The 22695-nt window shown below is 42.2% G+C and overlaps 1 protein-coding gene and 1 pseudogene across 3 annotated transcripts in view; one reads left to right on the top strand and one right to left on the bottom strand.

The window, feature by feature from the left end:
- The window catches only part of Plcl2 (phospholipase C like 2), a 176229-nt gene that overhangs the window by 47119 nt on the left and 106415 nt on the right, over nt 1–22695 (bottom strand). For all 3 annotated transcript variants that reach the window (XM_041655454.1, XM_041655456.1, XM_041655453.1), the window contains 2 exons: nt 16888–19374; nt 14273–14476 (listed from right to left, as the gene is read on the bottom strand). In XM_041655454.1, coding sequence (XP_041511388.1) covers nt 14273–14476; nt 16888–19374 — 2691 coding nt within the window. The remainder of the gene's footprint in view (nt 1–14272; nt 14477–16887; nt 19375–22695) is intronic.
- On the top strand, nt 1892–7115 carry LOC121450630 (annotated as a pseudogene).

Below are 22695 nucleotides of genomic sequence, written 5' to 3'. Positions count from 1 at the left end.
TTCCAGATTTAACCACTAGAAGTCCTTAGTAATACACATTTGCTAGGCAAGGAGGTGAGGAGAAAGGAGCAGAGATGAGGGGGAAACAGCACAAAGAGGAAAGCTCTAAGAGAAATCCGCTTTGCAAAGAATAAACGGGGGGTGGGGGGCAGATGGACAGACTGACAGCAAGTCCATAAAAGTCACTCCCTACTACTTTTGGAGACTTAGAGACCCAAAACTGAACGCATACAATGGTTGTCTCACAAGTATCTATACTTGAAACAACAGGAGATATTATTTTATGCAACCAGTTAAATACATGAAAGTCAAAACAAAGCTTCTAGTTAAAAGAAATCCCCTCTTATGCCCGGCCTAATGGGGACATGGCATCACCAGACATCTCCTGGGCTACCAAACACATTGAAATAGGCCAGGGGCTGGTGCGTCCTGCCTGCTGTGCAAAACACCCTGAGGAAAACTGAAAAGGGCTCAGGAGAACCAGGGCCTCTAACCGTACCCAATGAGTTAATTATGAAGTCAATATACTGAGATACTTATTCCACTACAAACTGCTGGCTATATTTTAAATTCCTGAATTTTAAATTTTAGTTTAGTTTTAAACCAAATTGTTAAAAATACAGGTTTTTTAAAAAAATATGTTATTTCAAACAAAATTTCCAGAAAGCAGAATTTTAGATTTGATCTTGTACTATTTCTAATTCTGCACAATATTATATTCATAAGGAAAACAAAAATGTTGAAATACGAGCATCAAAACAACTTACATGCTAAAAAAAGAACCCCATGAATTATAAAGTTAGCCCCATCTAATCTACATAATTTCTACCAGTTCAAGAAGTTTCTCCTCTTGTGATTTCTCCATATAGAGAGTACCAGGAAAGCAAACTTATGTATGTATAAATTGTCCCAATTAACTTATTATTCCATTTAATGATCAAACTTTTTTGTATACATATCTTGCTGGGGAAGAGCTTGGTATGTAACATATCATTTTAGAAATGATCACTATTTTTATGTCATATTTTCACAGACTTAAACTATTCAGCACAGGAAAGAAATTATCTTGCAATTTGCTGACCTTAAAGATGAGCACACCCAAAGCCCATCCTGTCCTAGGCCTTTGTTCAGGCCAGCCTCTTACCCACTGCTTATCTAAACTGTAATGTCAGCGTGTTATATAACAGCCCCATATTGCTCAGGCAGCTTGGAACTTAAGTGTGCACTGCACCCAAATATTCTCTACAGTATTCTGAGCAAAAAAGGGGTGTGGCTAAGTGAAGAGACTAAGCAACCGGAAGGAACTTTCGACAGGACCCGTGGGCAGCCATGTAGGGTCTGTGGGGCTATATCCAGAGGCTCTGCCTCTGGTATGTAATATAGGCCAATTCCTTCTGTCTCATCCAGTCTCAGATATTTAAGAGACAGCTCTCTTAGAGGCCACATTTTACATACAGAATAGCAGAGAAAACAGATTAAAGCCTAGCCCGAGTCACTCTACAAAAGGAAGGGTGAACCGGAGCTGCTTGAAGAGATTTTTCAGAGTAAGTCACTGCTGGAGAGTGCCAGGAACTTCAGTCTTGAGTGGAAGAGTCATCTAGAGTGCTGACATGCTTGTTCAAAGCTGTTATTACTAAGTTAATTAATTTTTAAAAAACATTGGAATTAAACCTAATACGATTACTGTCTATTTATATCACACCTTTCCTTTTCTCCAAGGAGATTAAGGTGATTAAGAAACTCCTAATTAACTGAAAGTAATTGACTCTGAGTCTTACTCTAGTTTCATTTGTTCTCTCAGGTCTGGGGTAACCAGGAATAGATATTAGTTAAGAGAGAAAGGCAACTGGAGGCTTCTGTGTGATGGAGGCAAGACTTGCAGTGTAGTGCAATGCCCATGGTATCCCTGGCCCTGACAGAGGACAGCGTGCGTAGGCGTGTGGGCAAAGCACTTACACAGATACTCCTCCTGCTGCTGCAGGCACAGCCCACAGGCCGAGCCAGGTGGTGGGGAGACCAACCTTCTACTGTAAACTCTGAACATAACACCATTTCGTAATAAGGGTCCTGATCTCCATGCTCAAAGTGCTGAAGAATGACTGCTACCCTGGATCTTAGGGTGGTGTTAAAATACACGCACGTACAAAAGGTGTAAACTTCAAGGGTATGCCTATTCTTTGAAAATTAATAGTGCCAATAATAATTACTAATATTTATTGAGGATTTACTATGTTTGGGTTAATTAAACTTAGTTGCACAATCCTAGGAGGGGATGATCTCATCCCCATTTGAAAATAAAGAAATAGACCTGCCTACAATGGTGGAAGTGACCAAAGACTGCCTTGAGATCAGGACTCATGTTCTTTACCAGCACCCCAACAGCAAATAAATAAAGCAATCTCTTCTTCCTCTATCCTCTGCCTCTCGTCAGACACGGTATCCATGTGTGTACATGTCCACACCATGTACACCTACCTAGGTCCTCTGTGACTATTCTACTAAACTTACTAAGATTCATCCTTTGTCGAACATCCCTAGGAGTCAGCTCACAGAGGCAAAAGGAAGGAAGAAAGAAAGGAAGGGAGGGAGGGAGGGAAAAGAAAAAGACAATGCTTTCCCAAGGTGGGGTTAGGACTGGCTGGAATGGGTCAAGACTTCATCTCCAGAAGGACAAGAGTGAAGCACAGCGCCTCACCGGAGCCTTCAAGGGTGATGAGGTGCTACCATCTTTCAAAGACTTGAACCTTCACTGCTCTCCTCTACCCAGTCTGTATGCTACAACCACTGTATAGTACAACACTGACTACTGATTAGCTCATATAACTATTAGGGTATCATCTTAAGTCTGAACACAGACTAATTCATCCAGGAAGGGAATGCCCATGGATGCCTATGCCTATCTTCCTCTCATCTACTGTCTGCTCAGTCTTTAGCCTCCTGCCTTTGGCCATACCCTCCTGCCGAGCACCTCATGATGTCTTTGTGGTCCTGGTGAGACCACTTTAGAGCCCTCAAAGATTTAGGAATCTCAGTCTCTTCTACTACTAAGATAAGAAGGACATCCATTCACCCTCAGAAGGCAAAATAAGACGTGCAGACACTGGAGAGGTGGGTGGGGGCTTTAGAACACCCTTCCCATTGCCTAGGAGGAAGTGGGTTCCTAGACAGTCTGCAGAGTGTTGTCAGCAAAGCTTGGATTTAATAACTTGAGAAGAGCCCATTTCCCTGCCTTCAAGGGGGAGAGGGTGAAAGGAAAGGAGGTTTTCAGTCTTAGCAACTCCACTTAGTACAGTTTTCTCTGCCCGGCCCTACCCACCACAGCCCAAGAAATGCATGATTTGGCTTTAAAAAGAGAGCATGACTTAAATTCAATTATTACAGTTCTTTTATAATGTCTCATTACCAAGCACTGCAGCTGTGACCACAGCCATCACTAAATACACATTTCAGTTCAAGTTCTGCTGGGCTTCCACGCAGACCTTTCCGTAACCATCCCGTGTTCACATACTATAAAAACTCACAGCACCGCTGGTCCCAGCTGTCTCTCCTCTCCCAAATCACACCACCTGTTCTCTCAGGACAGGTCCATGACAATAAGGACCCTCGCTTTCTCCAGGTGAGAAGAACTCGGACAATGACAATATTTTCCTCTTACGAGGTCAGCAACTAAATCACATTCTTGTGGACCAAAAGGGCAAAATGCATGCAGTGCATTAGATGAGAAAAACTTTTAAAATCATGGTTTATGGTGGCAAAAAGTAGTTTAGAAAACACAGTATCACAATTGTTCAGATCCTCCTTGATGGGCAAAGGGCAGAAAGAAAACACTGTAGGCCTTGGGTTAGGGGTAACTCCTGTCAGCCATCTACCGCCTACAGTAGGAAAACAGAAACTGATAAGATTTAGTGGCTGTGGTTACATATCCTAAAATATAAAATTTACAGAACTTCCGCATTTTGAATTCTTTTCAGTTATTTACCGTATAGACCATTCCTAGTCTGCAGACTACTACAAACTGGCTCTGATTTCTCCTCTAAAGTGACACATGACATTCACCTAAAAGATTCAAGACAATACAGATTTGATATACTATGTGCACATTTTAGAAGTTAACATAAAAAATCAAATACGATTACCATTTTTCAGGAGAACACTTGTTAAGACATTTGCAGGTAAAAGAAAAGTCTATGTTACGGTAATATAAAGAAATCTAATATACAACAACAGAAATTAGTGGGTGCCATCCCAGTTCTGTCTAACTACAGTCAAATAACTATTTTTATTCACAAAGACAGATCTATGCTGTCTTGTTTTGGCATGAGATAAGTGATATAAATGCTAAAATTATTTTATGATTTCATGTCTTATAATGACATAAATAATGGAAAAACTCCAGCTGACCTCCTTCCAGTGTGGAAATATAAGTATTATACAGACAATTAGAAAGAGCCACATTGATTTACAAATAATTAAGAATTTTCATAAACAGATGAAGACCCTCCTACATAAAACTTCCATGTAGAATGTGACATTCATCTCTAAATATTCAGTAGAGAAATATATGCTTTAACTTAACCTTATGTTATTTTTAAATTAATCAGTATAAATAAAGATTAATGAGTAATGAAACTTAGAGAATTAAATTCAATCTTACTGCATCATAGTATCTCCCACTGAATTCATATAAAATCAATGCTCTTATTGTTCAGGATTTGGAAGGAGAGAAGCAAAGTTATAGCAAACTGGAGAGGTCTTGCATTTCAAGTCAAGGAATGATATGGCATTCCTAATAAATAAAATTATATTACCACTGAAACTTACACATCTTGACACAATGGCAAATTAAACAGCTCACCCAAAGGATGACTCTTCAAGTATTTTTTAAGATTTCTTTTATTTATTATGTGCTTAGTGTTCTGTATGTATATATGCCTGCAGGCCAGAAGAAGGCACCAGATCTCATTACATGGTTGTGAGCCACCATGTGGTTGCTAGGAATTGAACTCAGGACCTCTGGAAGAGCAGCCAGTGCTCTTAACCTCTGAGCTATCTTTCCAGCCCAAGCCATCTTTCTCTATGTGATATTTGAGGAAGAAAGTCTTATAGGGGTCCTTGACAGAGAAAATAACTTGGTAAACAACACTTTAAAGGCACCTCAACCCACAGACACAATACCAATATAAAATACTTCTAAGGGGCCTAGATAGATGGCTCAACAGTTAAAAGCACTTGCTACTCTTGCAGAGGACCTGTGCTCATTTCCCAGCACCCACATGGTGGCTCAAAACCATCTGTAACTCCACAGGGGCTCTGAAACCCATGTTCTGACCTCTATCAAGCCAAGCATGTATATGGCACATATACATATATTCAGGTAACATATTTACTCATTAAAAAAAGAAAATGAATAAACATTACAAACAACAACAACAGGAAAAAAAACACTTTACAAAGTCTGAGGGCTGAGGCATAGTGGACATTTCAAGGACCACTAACCAGCAGCCTCAGAGCCATGCACCACCTTTCATGGAAGCCTGAACCCAAAATGCAGCTTCCCCTCATTCCTGGAACTATGTCCACCAATTAAACAGATTGAAGGACAAGGGGGAAAGGACAGATATTCAAACAGAAGGTAACGAGGAACTTGAGAAAAGCTAAGAAAGATGACCAGATGCAGAAAAGAGAAACATCAGCTCATTTCCTGATGAGGCTACTTCTCCACTGCAGGAAAGCTGCAACAATCAAGGCACAGGGGTTGATCTGTTGAGGGCACTGTGAAAGGCATAACCAACAACAATTTGGAAAGGCAGTCCCAGCTACTGAAGCTGCTCAGATACTGCTTTTTAGGGAGAAACAGCCTCCTATAGACAACATTATCCAGGATAGTTGTATCCCAAAGTTTGTGTTCTTGGGTAGAACTGATCGTAGTTCCACTCAGTTAGAATCTGCTTGGGTGCTCACTGACATTGCTTCTGGAACATCCAGACAGACTATGGCTGTGATGGATGGAGGTGCTATCTCAGTATTCGCTTCTCTTGGCATCTCCCTATGTTCACATCAGTGAGCAAGCTGTATGGACTCTTAGAAGAATTTCAGGGGATGGTTCAGTTATCTAACATGGTACAGCTGACCCACTGCTGGATCTTCCTGCAACTCCTGACCTGCATCCTAGGCATGTGGTCACTTACGTAATCTTACACAGATACTTCCAAACCTTTGCTGAAACAAGAATCTTGTACCCTTTTAGCAGCTGTTGAGCAGATTTTCCTACTTTAGTTCATCTTATGCATCACAAGGATCCTGAAGTAACAGCAGATTCCTGCTGGGTTATTTCCAACCTGACTGATAGTCCAAATTAGGACCCTGGATGGTTGTGAAGACTGAAGTTGTGTCCCAACTTGTGAAGCCTCTAGGAGCTACTAAATTGTCAACTATACTCCTGCACGAAGAGCTATGTCACTGGGACATAGGAGCAGGCTCTGATTGTGAAAGATGTAGGAACACTTACAGTCTTTCCCAGTCTGATAACAAACCCCCAAAACTAATATTCATAAGGAGGTCACCTGACCAATGTCAAACATCACAGTCAGGACCAGATATAGCAAGTTGTGAATCATGTTAGTGTTATTTCTTGTTGGTGCCTCTTGAAGGCAGACTTTAAGACCCAGAGAGAAGCCGTGTGGGCTGTAACCAACTATACAAATGGTAGGACTGTTGAACAGATTGTGTATCTTGTTCATTGTGGCATAAAAGAACCTCTGATGAACCTCTTAAATGCAGAAGATACCAAAATTATTCTGGTTATTCTTGATGCCATTTCAAGTATCGTTCAGGCTGCTGAGGAACTAGGTGAGACAGAGTAACCCAGTATAACAATTGACAAGTGCAGAAACCTCAGCAAAACTGAAGAGCCATGAAAATGGCTGTAGACAAGGCCTTGCTAGGCTTGGTTGAGAAGTACTTCTCAGTGGAGGGAGAAAAAGACCCAAATGTTGTGCCAGAAACTAACCTCTGAAGGCTTTGCCTTCCAAGCTCAGGATGGGCCCCCAGGACCTTTAACTTCTAATATCCACCTGAGGCACAGAGTTGTTAGCTATGTCCTGTGGCCCTCATAAATTTCCCTTACTTCAAACTTATTGATGCTGCATTTGGTTATTTTAATTGATAGATTTTCTTTGTACTTTATTCTCTTGTATATAATCTATGTTACTGAAGTGTTATGGAATATTAGTTTAAGATGTGTTACATTTGTTTATGTGGTGGAATATTTGTTTAATGATGCAAAAAAAAAATTTCCCTTACTGCTGTCTGAGAACTCTTCAACAAAGGACTATACTGGAGCAGCTGTAAACCATGTGAAGCTGCCCTCTGCATTTCCTATTCTGTGCAGAATTTTATAGCCTGCAATGTTTTGTAAATAAAGATCAAGTTCCACTCTTCTTTACAAAAACAAAAACAGCCCTTAGAAAAAATATGGAAAAATAAGGTGTGAAGGAATTAAGCAAGAACAAAATCCAGTATTCAGTGTGTGGTCTGATGGCAGCACCAGACTGATTCTCTGCTCTTGGCACAGGAAGAACAGGAGACTGCTGTCCCTTTAGTGCTTTCTCATAGAGTGTAAGGTGACCTCTGCAGCTTCAGGTTCTGATAAATTGTGTCTGTGTGTCCCCAGATACAGATTTGACAACATTAATGCAAATAAAATACTTGAAAAATAAGTAATCCTTCTCTGCCACTTTAAAAAGTAATACCAGGGTTCTGAACAAAGAAGCAAAACTATGGGGACCCTATCAAATGCATGGTCTCACATCACTCCCCTAGGAATTCTCTTGGAAGTCCTGGAGCAAACGAAATCTCCCAGGGAGAAATGAGCCAACACCACTCCAGCTGCCACTCACAGACATGACTGGGCAGCAATGCACCTGTCAATTTCTAGTTCCTTAGGCTTTGGGTGCTGTCATTATGTTGGCTTGCTTCACACAGGTTGAGTATCTCCCACCCCAAATGTCTAAAACCATCGTGTTTCAGATTTTAAAATATTTTCATACACTTTACTAGTTGTCCATCTCCAATTTAAGAACCCCAAATCTGTAACATTTCAAATTTGGACTTTCCTTAACAGCACTGATCAGATCGACATATCTGATGAAACCATCTGACAACATGCTGATTCCCTTAATGGTGACAAAGACTGAAATTAAATGATAAAAATTGCTCTATGGTTGTGCTGGCTAGTTTGTTTATTTGTTTGTTTGTTTTTATCAATATGACACAAGCTAGACCATTTTAAAGAGGTTCCCAAAATTAAGGAAATGACCCCACCAGGTTGCCCTGTGAGAAGCCAGAACAGAACACTGGGAAAGGTGCAGCCAGAGCAGCTGTGAGATTCCAGGACTGAAGGGGTCATGGAGGAGTCTGAGGCTTGGCATCCTGTGGTAGGTTAGAGCCCCTGACAGTCAGAAGGTCACTGGAGAAGGTATAGGAGAATTAGGATGGAGACCCCATTATTTTAGAGATTCGAAGATCATGGGACCAAGAAGAGCAGCAGTTAGGAAGTGGAGCTGGCTTGAGCCAGGAGACAAGCCGTCGGCGCTGTGCTCCTTTAAAGCCCAGGGGAACGCTAAAGGGCCTCAGTCTTGGTCAAGCACTAGAGTTTATATACTCCTGACTTTGATTTTACTATGATTTGATTACAACTGTAACCAGCTTCTTCCCTCTTGAACAAAGTATTCAACTTATTTCCTACTTTATGAGCTCACAGTTGAGAGATCTGAACTTTTTCAAGAGACTCTGGAGTTGTGTGGAGACTGGCTACTTTAGAGATCTGGACATTTGGAGAGGATTAGGGGTTGAGAGTCACTTTGAATGTTAAAGAGGTGAACTTTTAAAGACTGTGAGACTTTTAAAGTTTGGAGTTTGTTTTATATTGTGATACTGATATTAATATAACATCTTGGGGACAACAAGCAAATAAAGGTTTTTGTAACTTTTTTATTAAAAGGTAGCAAATAAAAACATCACAGATTAAGCAGACACAAAGCCTCTACAGCTCACTGAACTTCTGTACAGGTAGAGAAGCTGTGCAGATGGAAGCTGTGTAAGTAACAAGGAGGTAACAAGGGGATGCATGGATCACCCTAGGAAACAGAAATATGGAATTTCCTGGGTAAACTGAAGGAGGGGGAGACACAGGGGGTGAGGGGAAAGGGTGGGGTCCAGAAATACTAGCAATCCAGCTGATCAAGTAGGGAGTGGTATGGAGGGGAAAATAATTAAAAAGATGTCTTGACAGAGGGGGATATTTTGGTGTTAGGGAGAAACCCAGTACTGGGGAAACTCCCAGGAATTCACAAGGATAACCCCAGTTAAGACTCCTAGCAATAGCAGAGAGGGTGTCTGAACTGGCCTTCTTCTGTAATCAGACTGGTGACTACTTCAATTATCATCAGGGAACCGTCATTCCGTAACTGATGGAAGCAGATGCAGTGATCCACAGCCATGCACTGGGGTGAGCTCCTGGAGTCTAGTTGAAGAGAGGGAGGAGGGATTATATGAGCAAGGGGGAGTCAAGATCATGATGGGGGAACCCACAGACACAGGAATTTATGGACTCTCTGGACCTACAGCCAGGGAACCTACATGGGACCAACCTAGGCCCTCCGCATGTGGGTGACAGTTGTGTAGCTTGCTCTGTTTGTGAGGCTCCTAGCAATGGGACCAGGACCTGAGGTATAAGCTGGTTTTTTGGAATCTATTCCCCATGCTGGGATGCCTCACCCAGTCTTGATGCAGTGGGGGATCTTGGTCCTGCCTCAACTTGGTACGTCATGCTTTGTTGACTCCCATGGGAGGCCTGTCCCTTTCTGAATGGAGAAAGAATAGTGGGGGATGGGGGGTAGACAGGAGGTGTGGGGAGGGAACAGGAAGAGAGAAGGGAGGAGAAACTATGGTTGGTATGTAAAATAAATGAAAAAATTTAACGAAAAAAGAGTGGAAGCTGTGAAGCTTCACATTGGATTTTATTCTTTCATTATAAAATATATTTTATGTACTTATCTGCCACCAAAAAATGAAGAATCTACAATGGAGTTAAAACTAGATAAACAATTAGTTTGCATCCTCTTTCATAACTCAAGCTCACTGCCTACAGTCAGTCAGTCCTTGCTCATCCCCTAATATTTAGCCTTTCTTGTTCTGTTGTGTTATCCTGTATCCGCAGGCACATTTGTTTACGTTTGTACATATATTATTTGTTAGATTCCGTAGATGAGAGGAATCATGTAGTTGTCATATGATGGATTCTGTGAAGACACATAAAGCTACAAAAATGGATCAAAAAGAGCCATATAATCTCCTGTGTGTGGGCCCTGAAGCATCATAACACAGAAGTTTCTAATGTCCCCGCCATGGATGACACATGGGAAGTTGTCATCACACCACCTTAAAAAGTCTCCTTCCCACTGGCAACTGAGAGCACTTGGAGCAGCTCAGGTGTGCAGTTTTTGGGAGTGTCACTTGCTGAGCCTCTCTAGCCACCAAATTAAATTACAGACTATGTCTTTCTGATCTTTTTGCAAGATGCATTCATATTCCGAATTATCCCTCCTCCACTCCCTCTCTCCCCCCTCTTCCCTCTCTTTAGGTCAATCATGCCCTAGACACTTTCTCTTTCTCTCCCCCTCTTCCCTCTCTTTAGGTCAATCATGCCCTAGACACTTTCTCTTTCTCTCCCCCTCTTCCCTCTCTTTAGGTCAATCATGCCCTAGACACTTTCTCTTTCTCTCCCCCTCTTCCCTCTCTTTAGGCCAATCATGCCCTAGACACTTTCTCTTTCTCTCCCCCTCTTCCCTCTCTTTAGGCCAATCATGCCCTAGACACTTTCTCTTTCTCTTCCCCTCTTCCCTCTCTTTAGGTCAATCATGCCCTAGACACTTTCTCTTTCTCTCCCCCTCTTCCCTCTCTTTAGGTCAATCATGCCCTAGACACTTTCTCTTTCTCTCCCCCTCTTCCCTCTCTTTAGGTCAATCATGCCCTAGACACTTTCTCTTTCTCTCCCCCTCTTCCCTCTCTTTAGGTCAATCATGCCCTAGACACTTTCTCTTTCTTTTGTTCCCACATTTTCAGTGTCACCACAGGCGACTCCTCTGACTGAAAGCAGCTCTTAACTTCAAGATGAGTGGAAAAGGAGTCACGAGGAGAGGGGCCCAACAATGGCCTTACTGCAGACCACCATCCTGACTCGCAGGAGCAGGCTGCACTAACTGTGAGACTTAAACTAATCTCACTGAGTGTAGCAGCAGCAAGAGAAGGCACACAAAGCCACATCTGTGCTGCTCAGTGCCAACTGCCAACACTGTTGTGTGAAGAGGACTTTCACATATTTAAAGAACAACTTTTCATACAATACAGTGGTCATGCTTCCCCTCCCCGACTCCTCCCAGTCCCTCCCTGACACTCCTACTCACCCAACTTTGTTCTGTTTTATCTTTCAAAAACAGGAACAAAACAAACAAAAACCAAAACCAAAAAGAACCCTCAATCCCCAGTGACTTCAGACAGACTTAATCTTGGCCTTTTTATTCTCTGTCTTTTTAAAAATATCCTTGATTACCTTTTTGAGAATTTCATGCATTGCATTTTGATCATATTTCCCTCTCTTCCAACTCCTCCCAGACCCTCCACTCATTCCACACCACCAAATTCTGTAGCAGCACAGTTTTATCACATCCGACCCAGTCAGTGTTGTGGGTGTGTGACTTACCAGGACCACACTTCTAAAGCCCCATGGTCGGTGGGTTTGACTCCTGACCACCTGCTCCTCTATCCTGGGAGTTTGTCAATCCTGAGCTTGCAAACGTCTTGGGCATGATGTCACAACTACTGTGAGTTCTTATGTGCAACTACCCCGCTGTGTCTGGAAAACATGGCTTTGCTGAACTCACCTACCACCTTGGGCTCTTACAACCTTCCTACCTCCTCTTCTGAAATATCCCCAAGTCTTAGGAGAAGGGGTATGTTACACATGTCCCATTCCGGGCTAAGTACTCTATAACACCTTATTCTCTGGACCCTGACAAATGGTGACCTATGTGATAGTCACCATCTCGACAAAAAGAAGCTTCTCTGATAAGTGTTGAGAGATGTGCTAATCTGTGAGTATAGCAACAACTCATTAGGAGTTGGTTTAATACTATGTCCACTTAGCAAATAATAGTAGCAGAATCTCCCCAAGGGCCCATCTACCACGGGTTCTTGGCCTTGAAGGTGGTGTGATGGATGTCCGGTCACTGCGGCAGCACCCATGTCACTACTGCACAGCTGAGAGTGTCTTGTCACACCAGCCACTGCTGGAGCTTGCACGGTCCCTAGCGAGGTGGCATCTGTGACTCTTCCAGCACCTTCAAGCATTAAGGAAGTAGCTAGAGCTGGAGCTGTACCAGTCACCACCCACAGCAATGGATAATATGCCCTTTCCTTATGCCCAGGCCAGCACTGGACATCCTTTGTCTTCTGGATATTGGCCCTTATGACTGGGTAACATAAACTCTCAAAACAGGTGTAATTTGCATTTCCCGAAAGCTAAGAATGTTGAACAATTTAAAAAATATTACTCAGCTATTTGTATTTTATAGTTTGAAACCTGTTTAGTTCCAAGCCCCATTTTTTAAACTGGGCTGACTGTTCTCTTAATGTTTAAATTTTTAAAAAATTCTTTGTATACTTTATAAATTAACTCTCTGTCAGATGCATAGCTAATAAAAGTTTTCCTTAATCTCAAAAAAATTTATAATTAAAAAATAACTTGGAGCATTTGTTCCTTTTCTATTTTATGGAAAAGATAGCAGTGTCACTCTTTGGAGTCTGGTAAAACTGTGCATTGAATGCATACGGCCCTATGCTTTTTTTAATTAGGAAAAATCTTAATTACTTCTTTTATTTCATTGGATGTTTTCCAGTCCAATCTGTTATTATGTATCTTCTAATTGGGGGAATAAGACCATTAATAACAAGGGATATTACTGAACAATCTGTACTCATTTTGTTACTTTCATGGAATTTTGAGATATCTTTTTTGATTAAATGTTATGGAATTGGTTATCTGCTCTGCTCTCTTAGGTGTGTTTAACCTTCTCTTCAAAACTAAGCATTCCCACCATTGGGTGATTCTCTCTGCATCTTGTCTCCAGCAGGAAATGCTCAGTCTCTTGTATATCTTAAGTTTCCATGAGATCTAAACTGAAATGGGAGGGAGGGTAAACACTTGGTATAATGTGTTATGGCTGATCGCCACGTCAAATTGGTAGAGTTTAAAATCATCATGGAAACACATCCCTGGGTTTAACAAGGGAAGGAAAAGCTACCCTGACTGTGGGCAGCTCTATCCCACGGGCCGGTGTCCTGGAATGACTAAGAAAGAAGGCAGACAGTAATGACCTCTGACTAGTTTCATTCAGATGAGTATTTCCCCAAACTGCTTCTCTATGCACCCCATGGGATGTTTATTAATATCCTCAGAAAGCATGATTCTGCATAACACAGTGTGGGAAATGCTAGACCAAGATGTTTGTCTTTCCCTTGAATCACCTAAACTCCTTTAAATAACGGCTTTCAGATCAAAACAGACAAAAATCTTTTGGATAGGATGAATGATGCCAATCCTACTTTCTCCTCAAACACACAAGATGTATCAGGAGAAACTTAATTTTCAGTTTCTTTCTCTGGCCTGAGCTAGTGTTCTCAGGTGGAGGAGGTGGTGGCACAGCACTCACGCCTGGATACACTCCGTGCCCCACCCGGGAGGAACACCCAGCACTGTCAGACTGCCAACACACACTGGTTCTAACAGCCTCACCTATAGGAATTTGAAGTAAGAGCTGTTCGTGAATTGAATTCTTCCTCAGCAGACCTGAGAAGTAGCTCAGCAGTTACAAGTTTTGCCTTGTGAGCCTGAGGACACAATTTCAGTCACTGGCTCCACAACAGGAGAGAAACAGGTCTTGAAAGTTGTCCTCTGACCCTGGCACGACACGCTCACGCTCCTCGCCTCTCCATTCCTTACACACAAGCACACAATAGAAACAATTCACTTAGAGTTATAAAAAGTGTAAGAGAATTGTCTACCAGAATGACACAGCGAGGGGAGACACGCTTTCAGCATAAGCCCACGCAGGACACACGAGACAGGAAGGAACAGTCAGCAAAGGCTGCTCTTCCATCTGCTGTGGTACCCTAAAATACCCTTCTCCCCAAGAACAGGACCAAGAGGACTCACCATGTCATAAGTTGTGACAATCTTCTTCAGAACCTCAGGCACAATGGCCTGCAGTTCCATGGTGGGGTAGGGCTCACTAAGGTTCAAGACCACCAGGGGGGTGTTGTCCGGGCCCAGGAACCGAGGCGACACGGCAAGCATGCACTGCATGAGGTTGGCCACCGAGGAGAGGCCACACAACTCCTTGAATGATACCACTGCATTCTGCAAAACAGAAAAGAGGCCCTTAGGGGGTCACTGTGATGGCGATTCTTAGTTGTCAACCTGACCACATCTGGAATTAACTAAAATTCTAATGGCTGAGCACACCTGTGAGGGAGTTTTTCTTAATTAAATCATTTGAAGTGTAAAGACCGACTTCCTTTTATTTATTTATTTGTTTGTTTGTCTATTGAGACAGGGTTTCTCTATATAGCTTTGGTTGTTCTGAAACTCTGTGTACCAGACTGGCCTCGAACTCTGAGATCTGCCTGCCTCTGCCTCCCAAGTGCAGGGATTATAGGAGTGCACCACCACCACTTGGGAGAAGACCCACTTCTAATCCAGATCTTTGAAATGGAAAGATAAACTTTTAATTCAGATATTTTGGGGTGGGAAGATACACCTTTAATCCAGGCCACCCTTTTTACTGGAAATCTATATAAAGGGCAGGGGAGAAAGAAGCTTTCTCTCTCTTTGACAGCTTGTTCTTCCTCTCACTAGCAAATTCATTCCTTCACTGGCATTAGAGTCTAGCTCTTCAGGATTCCTGTGTATGTTGAAGAACAGCTGAGACATCCAGTCTGATAGACTGAACAATTAACTTGATTCTTGGACCTTCCACCAGTAGATAATCACAGCCTGTAAGCCATTCTAAACATCCCATATCGCGTGTGTGCCTCTGTGTGTGTGTGTCCTAAGTATGTATACATATACAAAGGGGATTTTTCCCAGTCAGAATATGAGTCAAGAGTGTGACTCCAGGCATGCTTGTGCCCTGCGTAGACAGAACAGGTGGCCAGAAGGAGCAGATCTAGAGACCTATGCTCCTAAGTAATCCATGTTCTGGAAATAATTTTGAATTTAAACATTTTATTTTTATTAATATTGCTTTAAACATGGCCATCAAGCTATGCATCATCTTGTTCAAACTTATTTTGTGACCAGGTATAGAAATAAATTATTGTGATATCTTAAGTGTGCTCCCCCAGGCAGTCTGCGATAAGTCCTGGCTTTTCTTCACAGCACATCCTGCATCTGTCACCTCAGCCTGTAGTTTCCCTTTCTACCACCCACCCCTATCCATAGCACAAGTCCCCGGAGGGCAGGCTGATGTCTATTGGTTCCACCATACTCTCACAGCCAGCCTGCCTATGCAGATGGCTCTGTGGGGCTCAGGGCAGACAAGCCCTGAAAGCATGATAGTTGAGCCTTAACAGGTTCCAAAGGGAATTATGTTTCATATGCACACCAACAGCCACAGACAGGGGACAATGTTGTCTATTTTGGAACGGATGGTTTGCCAAAATGCCCGTACCCTGAACAATGGAGAAACCCTTCCACTTTCAGTTATTCTGTGACCAAATGAGGACCATGGATGTCCTTACTGCAGGCAACTGTTCTTATTCCAGAAGTAGCAGCAGAACTGGAGAGGAAACATTAGCATAGGAGTTACTGCTAATGCCATTTTTATAGCAGTGGCTTAAGAGCAAACAAACAGGGGAGGAAAAGATGGCTCAGTAGTTAAGAGCACTTAACTCTTCTGGCTGCTCTTCCAGAAGGACCTGGGTTTAAGTCCCAGCAACCACATGTCAGGTCACAACCATCTACCTCTAACTCCAGCTCCAGGGGATCTGACACCCTCTTCTGGGCTTTGTGGGCACCAGGCATACATGTGGCGCACAGATAAATATGCAAGCAAAACATTCATACTTATAAACTAAAAATAAATCTTTTTTCAAAACCAAACATCTTCTACCTAGCACACACTGCTATGCATGGTCTCCTCCTACAGGACTGACCAGTCCTCGGCCACAGCTCGATGTGTCATCCATCCTTAACCAGGCACAGTTCCTGACTGACTGCTCTGAAACTTGTTATCATCTTAACACTTTCATAAATATAGTTATCATAAATATTTTATGTAACCAATTATCTATCTTCTAAAATCAAAAGAACAGTGGCTTATTTAAATGTTCCCAAAAACAAGAGTTCCATAAGAAAAATCTGGAACACATCCCTTTTACTTTAACCAATCTACTTTTTGATAGGTCATCAATTTGTGTTCAATCTAAGAAATAATAATATTTAACAATATCAAAGATTCCCATGTTCGCTGTGTTAAAACAAACAACAACAAAAACCAAACAAACAAAAACATAGCTGTTGACCGGTCATAAAAGGAACATGGGTAAGCAGCTTATGAGTCAGCACCAAGACCAGTTTATTCTAGCATGCAATCGACAGTTCAACAACTGCAGCTCTGGAAGTTTAAATGATAAGAAACGAGACAATTAATAAACATTCTAACAACTAGTTGCAATTTACAAAGTATTGAAAATTAAATATACCACTGCAAAAAATAAACACCTACAAATCATAGACATGCAAGGAGAGATCTGAACATGAACACACACCTGCATGTTTTCTCTCAGGTCTGTGGCATCCCGTATGGGGGGCTGGGCGTTCTTGAACACTTCATCTACAGTTTTAATCCACAATGTTCTCAGAGAAGCATATTCCCGGGACTTCTTCCCTTTCCTCACAGAAAGGCCCCTCTTATGAGGTTTCCCTCCTCCTCTTCGGTTAGTAATGGCCACATGGACAAACAAAGAAGCATGGACGAGGACTTCTCCAGTCAAAGACTGCAGGGGAACATGGCGGTAGCCCGTCTGCAAGCATTCAAAGGGAATCGTGTACTGGCCAATAAACTCATCCCCAATGTAGTCGTCGTCCAGCACGACGAAGCGCACCATGGCCAGCTCAGGGAGGTTGACTTGAAATTCAAAGCTTTCATCAAAAATGGGAGTGTCTCCATTCTGGTTTACAGTTTTTGTCCTTTGCTCTGCACAGTCGGCAGGGATTCCATGGATTTCCACATATACATAAGGATCTACTACATCACCTTTGGCACCTGACCCTTTGGGCTTGGGAAAGTTCTGGCCACTGATAATTTTGATGTGGAGCAACTGAGGGGAAACTCCAGGGACAGAGTCCTTTGTGTTGGCACTAAAGAAGGAGACTTCCTCCCTCATGATGGCCGGCCGAAGAACATAGCCACAGTTTCCATTCTGCCGAAACCAACCAATGTTCAGATCCATCATGAGTCCTGGAGTCTGAAAGTTCATGGCTACAATCTGACACCCACATTTCCAAAAGTCTTGAGGGTTCATGTTACTAGAGTCAATTCTCATTGGACTAGGAAAGACCCTGGCAAGAAAACGCTTATTGTAATTTACAAAGTCCCCGGGGTTTTCATTGGCATATTTGCTAGCAAGCACTTCATTAAATGAACACACTTCCCAGTACTTCTGCACCTGAAACGACACCTGAAATTCCTTGAACTGGACTGACTTACAGATGCTGACCAGTTCAGACAATTCTTTGCAAAGCTGAAAGCGCTTCACAGGCACTTGGTTGGGTTGTTCCACAATCTCTTTCCCCATCCTCTGAGACATTTCTGCCCCTTCATCCTCATCAGTAACATCCCCTTCCACACCAGAGCAATTTGAAGACAGCTTCTTTGCTTTGATTAGTATCTTCCCTTTCAGGACATCTGGGGATGGTAGGTAAGACTCCTCCATGTTGGGTGATGTTGTATACAGCTTGTCTCCTAAGATTTTCTTCATGTGCTGAACCATCACTTTCTGTTGTTTAATAGAACAGTGATTTTCTAAACATAAGATGAGAGGATACTCAGAAGCAAAGAACGCATACTTGTTAATAATGTCGATGACACTGCGGAAGACTATCTGAGAGGTCATGGTATGGCCTGTGTAAATCACAGGCTCGTTATCTGGCCCATCCCATACGTCCAATTCAACACTCCTGCAACCCATTTTAAGTGCGCGGATATAGCCTGTGATGTCAGAGGGGCCCCGGAACTGGTCCTCTATCAAGTATGTATTGTGAGAGGAGTTTATAAAGTAATGAGACAGGGGCTGCTTCATGTCCTGACAGACCTTCTTATGCTCTGGATCAAATATGTAACAATCAGGGGACATCAGGTAATTAGTGAACCCGTCTATGGAGAGCCAGCCCTTCTCCTGACCTTCTTTGGATGGCTCATATTTGTGAATAATTTCAAGGCTTATCCCCTCATTTATATGTGCCACACCCTGTTCCGCCTCCAGAAACATCATAAGGTCCTTGGTATCAAGGAATTCTTTATTGCTTGAAAACTGAACTAAAAGGAAGTAAATTTCAGGTCTAGTACAAAGTTCATGAAAAACCTCAATAAATTCTTCTTTTGTGACGTCAGTACCAGCTTTGTCCTTTGATTTATGCAATTCTTTGAACTTCAGCTCAATTTTGCTTGTTTTTAAACCAGGATTGAGGTTTCTGATGCACTGCACAGCATTACACAGAGTTATATGTCCAAGATCATCTACATCAATTTCACTAAACATTTGTGAAACCCAAGAAGTCCTCATGTTGTCTTGACTACTTTCTAACATATCGAGTGTATGTTTCCCATAAGAAATCAAGTATCGGAGTCCTGTTACCCAGATGTTCGCAACATCTGCAGAATTGGCAACCAAATCAAGTGACTCATAATTCTCTCCATATATGACTGAAAATGCACAGTCTTCAGATATCTGCTCAGAAATACCATTGCTGCGGAATATATCTGTGTTTTTCCCTGTTCTAACTTCCTTGATAGATTTGATATCAATCTTGGCTTTCTCAGAATCCTTCTTAGATGGCTCCCACCTCAGGCTTTGCATGTCGGCATCCAGCAAAAAATACCGATGATAAATCCTGGAGTTTGAGCGAACCTTTTTGAGTTCAGAACCCTCAACCATTGAGTTGATACAGTCACTTGCACTGCTGATCTTCTTCTCTGTCGGCATGCTGCTGAACGACACCGTTTTCTTCCTCTCTCTTTTCTGTTTCGTGCCATCCTGGAGGGAAGAAAAGTGTGTTAGGATTAACATAGACATGGGTATTCATGCTCAGACAAGCAATTAAATTTTAATTCCATGGAAAATGTATACTATGATTTTCTAATCTGGCCCCTGGAATGAATGACAGCTGTGCATATTCAAAAGTTTAGAAGAGGCCTTAGAGACTCGGCCTAATGTCACTAGGCCAGAAAGTATTGCTTAATAACTGTACTCATCCTTGAAAAGGCCTCTCAGAGAGAGCAGAGGCTTGTCCATAGGACTGGATACGCAATTTTCAGGAAATACAGAACTCCTCTGCTCACAAAATACCAAGAATCCCAAGGCATCAAGAGAAGAATATTAAGTCAACCACAGTACCCATCTGCATGTGGGGCCTTTGTAACTACACCACTCATGTACCTGTGCAGATATAGATCTCCATATCAGTGTTTCCTATGGGCTTAGCATTACATGCCTCAAAATCACCTACGTTACTCATAGCAGATTTGAGTCTATGAAATCAAATCTCTAGGGATGGTGGCAGGGATCTGTATTCAGACAGCATCCCACACACTGGTTGCAGAGACTACAGCCTGAAAGACCTTTTCTAGACACTTTTTAATAGTATGTTTTAAGTATTTTAATTTCTCAATACTATACGTGACTAGGCTAGAAATGGTTAACCACGAACCCATAAAGTGTATATTAAATGGATAGACGCGAATCCCTGGCTCTTCACAGCATCACAGTACGCTAGTCAGGGTCCTGCGAAGCTCAGGGAGACACAGATTTCTGCTAGTCATGCTAGGCTTGAAAGGAGTTACAGGTTACGCTGGAGTTATTAAAGCCCGTTGCTGTGCATCTTCATGCTGCTGCTCAGGAACCTCCAATATGAACATGGGTTACAGTGCTACCAGTGCTTCAGGGAGCACCTATTTCTAAAGGAGTCTGCATCCCCCGCTTTCCTGCAAATCCAACATACTCACACGTAAGAGCTGACACACATTCACTCGTGTGTCTCAAACCTTTCCTATACAGATGCCTTTATTTGAGAGGGGAAAAAGCTGAAGTGACTGCAAATATCTTTGGTGATCTGAGCTTAAAAGACAGCAGTGCTTCTCAAGAAGTGTATGACATCTGTGATACATTTCTAGCATCTTACTGTATTCACAAATAATAACAAAATAAATAAGTAATAAAAACAGACTAGGAACGGGGGTGTGGGACGATACTAACCTCATTATAGAAAAGGAAAAAATGTAACCATGTAAGCACATTCAAAGACAATTCTGCTTTTCCTGCTCTGCACAGAATCTAAGCAAATAAAACCTCTGTATTTTCAAAAGCAATTATTATTCTATCTATATCTGAAATTTAAAAACATTCTTACCTTTTTATTATCTATACTTCCAAAAGCAATTTGCAGAGGGTAACTAAACTTGATCTTTAAATCATATATGTATCATTTTCCTCAAAGTTTTAGAATGAACTATAGAGGTTTTCGTGCTCTGAGATACGAAGTAAAACGTAAGGCCATCAGGCATTGTATTTCGTTCTAACTATATCATCAGAATGATAAACTACAGAAAGATAAAAGCTGTGGCAATTGCATCTGTAAGATTTATTGTATCTTAGTCATTCCAATCCCTAATGCATAGGTTGTTGTTGTTTTTTCAGTGAGTTGGCATGAAATCAAATATGTAGTCAGCATGAAGCAAATGTATAAATTTCCTATCTGTCAGAACAAAATACATATCTTTGCCTCTAAAAAGACATATTTTGTTTTAATAAGGGCAACATGCTAATTTAGTAATGGAATTTCATAATCTGTAAATTACACCTCAAAGTGCTACTGATAAAATGGAGTCACAAAGATAAATGGAGGTGTTTACCCACTGATCCATTAAATAGATATGGTATTTCCTCAGCATTTCCATCTTTTATTCTCCTATTTTTACACTGATGATTAATTTACTGCTACAAATTCTAATTTGCTAAAAAAGACACATTTCACATTCATGATTGTCTTAGCTATCAGAAAAGAGAGGACTCAACAGCAACGCTCCTCAACAGAACGCACAGAACATATGCATGTATCCACACCAGTATATGTGGGACAGGCGGGAGCTTCAACACTGTACCGTGGCTTTACAAACCAGGCCAGGCTCTGACTGGAGACTTCCAGTCGCTGACTATACTGACGCACACTCATGGTGCTCACCCAGACATAGCCTGAAATACTGGCAGCAAGGACACTCTTCACCAGTCTCCCCTCCCTATCTGCCTTAGCCAAAGCCATAACAACACCTGAATGAAAATATTGTCTCTCCTTTCACACTAGCAAACAAAGCCATTAGGAGCCACAAGAAGACGCGCTTGCTTACACACTGTTCCAGTTGGATCTTAACTGCCTCTCCTCCCCCACAGGAGCTTGTGTGGTAGAAGCCTTGGGGAGGTGACTCTATAGAAGGACCTTTCCATTCACAGACTCAGAACTACTTGGAACACTGAGGTATTGAGAACTTTTCTTTTTTCTTTTTTTTTTTTTGGTTTTTCGAGACAGGGTTTCTCTGTGGTTTTGGAGCCTGTCCTGGAACTAGCTCTTGTAGACCAGGCTGGTCTCGAACTCACAGAGATCCGCCTGCCTCTGCCTCCCACAAGGTGGAGCCTAGTTAGAGGAAGTAGGTCATTGAAAGCATGCCCTTGAGCTGGGCTTGGTGGCCCAAGCCTTTACTCCCCTCATTCGGGGGTGAGGGCAGAAGCAGCTGGATCTACTTGAGGTCCAGGCCAATCTGGTTTACAAAGGCAGTTCCTGGACAACCAGAGCTACACAGAAAACCATGTCTCAAAAAACAAAATTAAAAAACAGGAAGGAAGGAAGGAAGGAAGGAAGGAAGGAAGGAAGGAAGGCCTTGAAGGGTGTATCTTGCCCCTGCTCCTCCCTACCCTTTGCTTCCTGGCTGCCATGAGGCAAGTGGCTTCACATGCTCCCAGCCACCTTACAGCAGGCTCAGAAAAAAAATGAAGACAACTGGACTGAAGCCTCTTAAACTATTATCCAAAGTAAATAGTTCCGCTTTTTAAATTGTTTGGCTAAGCTGCTTTGTCAATAAGGAGAACAAGTGTGAACTTGATTTATGTCTCATTAGCTGTACCAGATTTCCTGGCTAGCAGAAACAGGTGGACATGATGCCAAGACATGTATGCAGCTGGGTTCCCTATAGCCAAGACCAAAGGAAGGGAAGACAGAGGGCCTGAGCAGGAGAGAAGGAGGGAGAGGCTGAGATGGCCGGAGACCAGTTCTCAAACCACCTAACTCCCGATTCTACCCTTCCCTGC

The sequence above is a fragment of the Microtus oregoni genome, unplaced genomic scaffold (assembly GCF_018167655.1).
Source record: "Microtus oregoni isolate MIOR12 unplaced genomic scaffold, Mior012 000007F_ref0000211, whole genome shotgun sequence".
Taxonomy (NCBI): domain Eukaryota; kingdom Metazoa; phylum Chordata; class Mammalia; order Rodentia; family Cricetidae; genus Microtus; species Microtus oregoni.
Note: the sequence above shows the minus strand (reverse complement) of the source record. Positions and strands in the feature narration are given on the sequence as shown.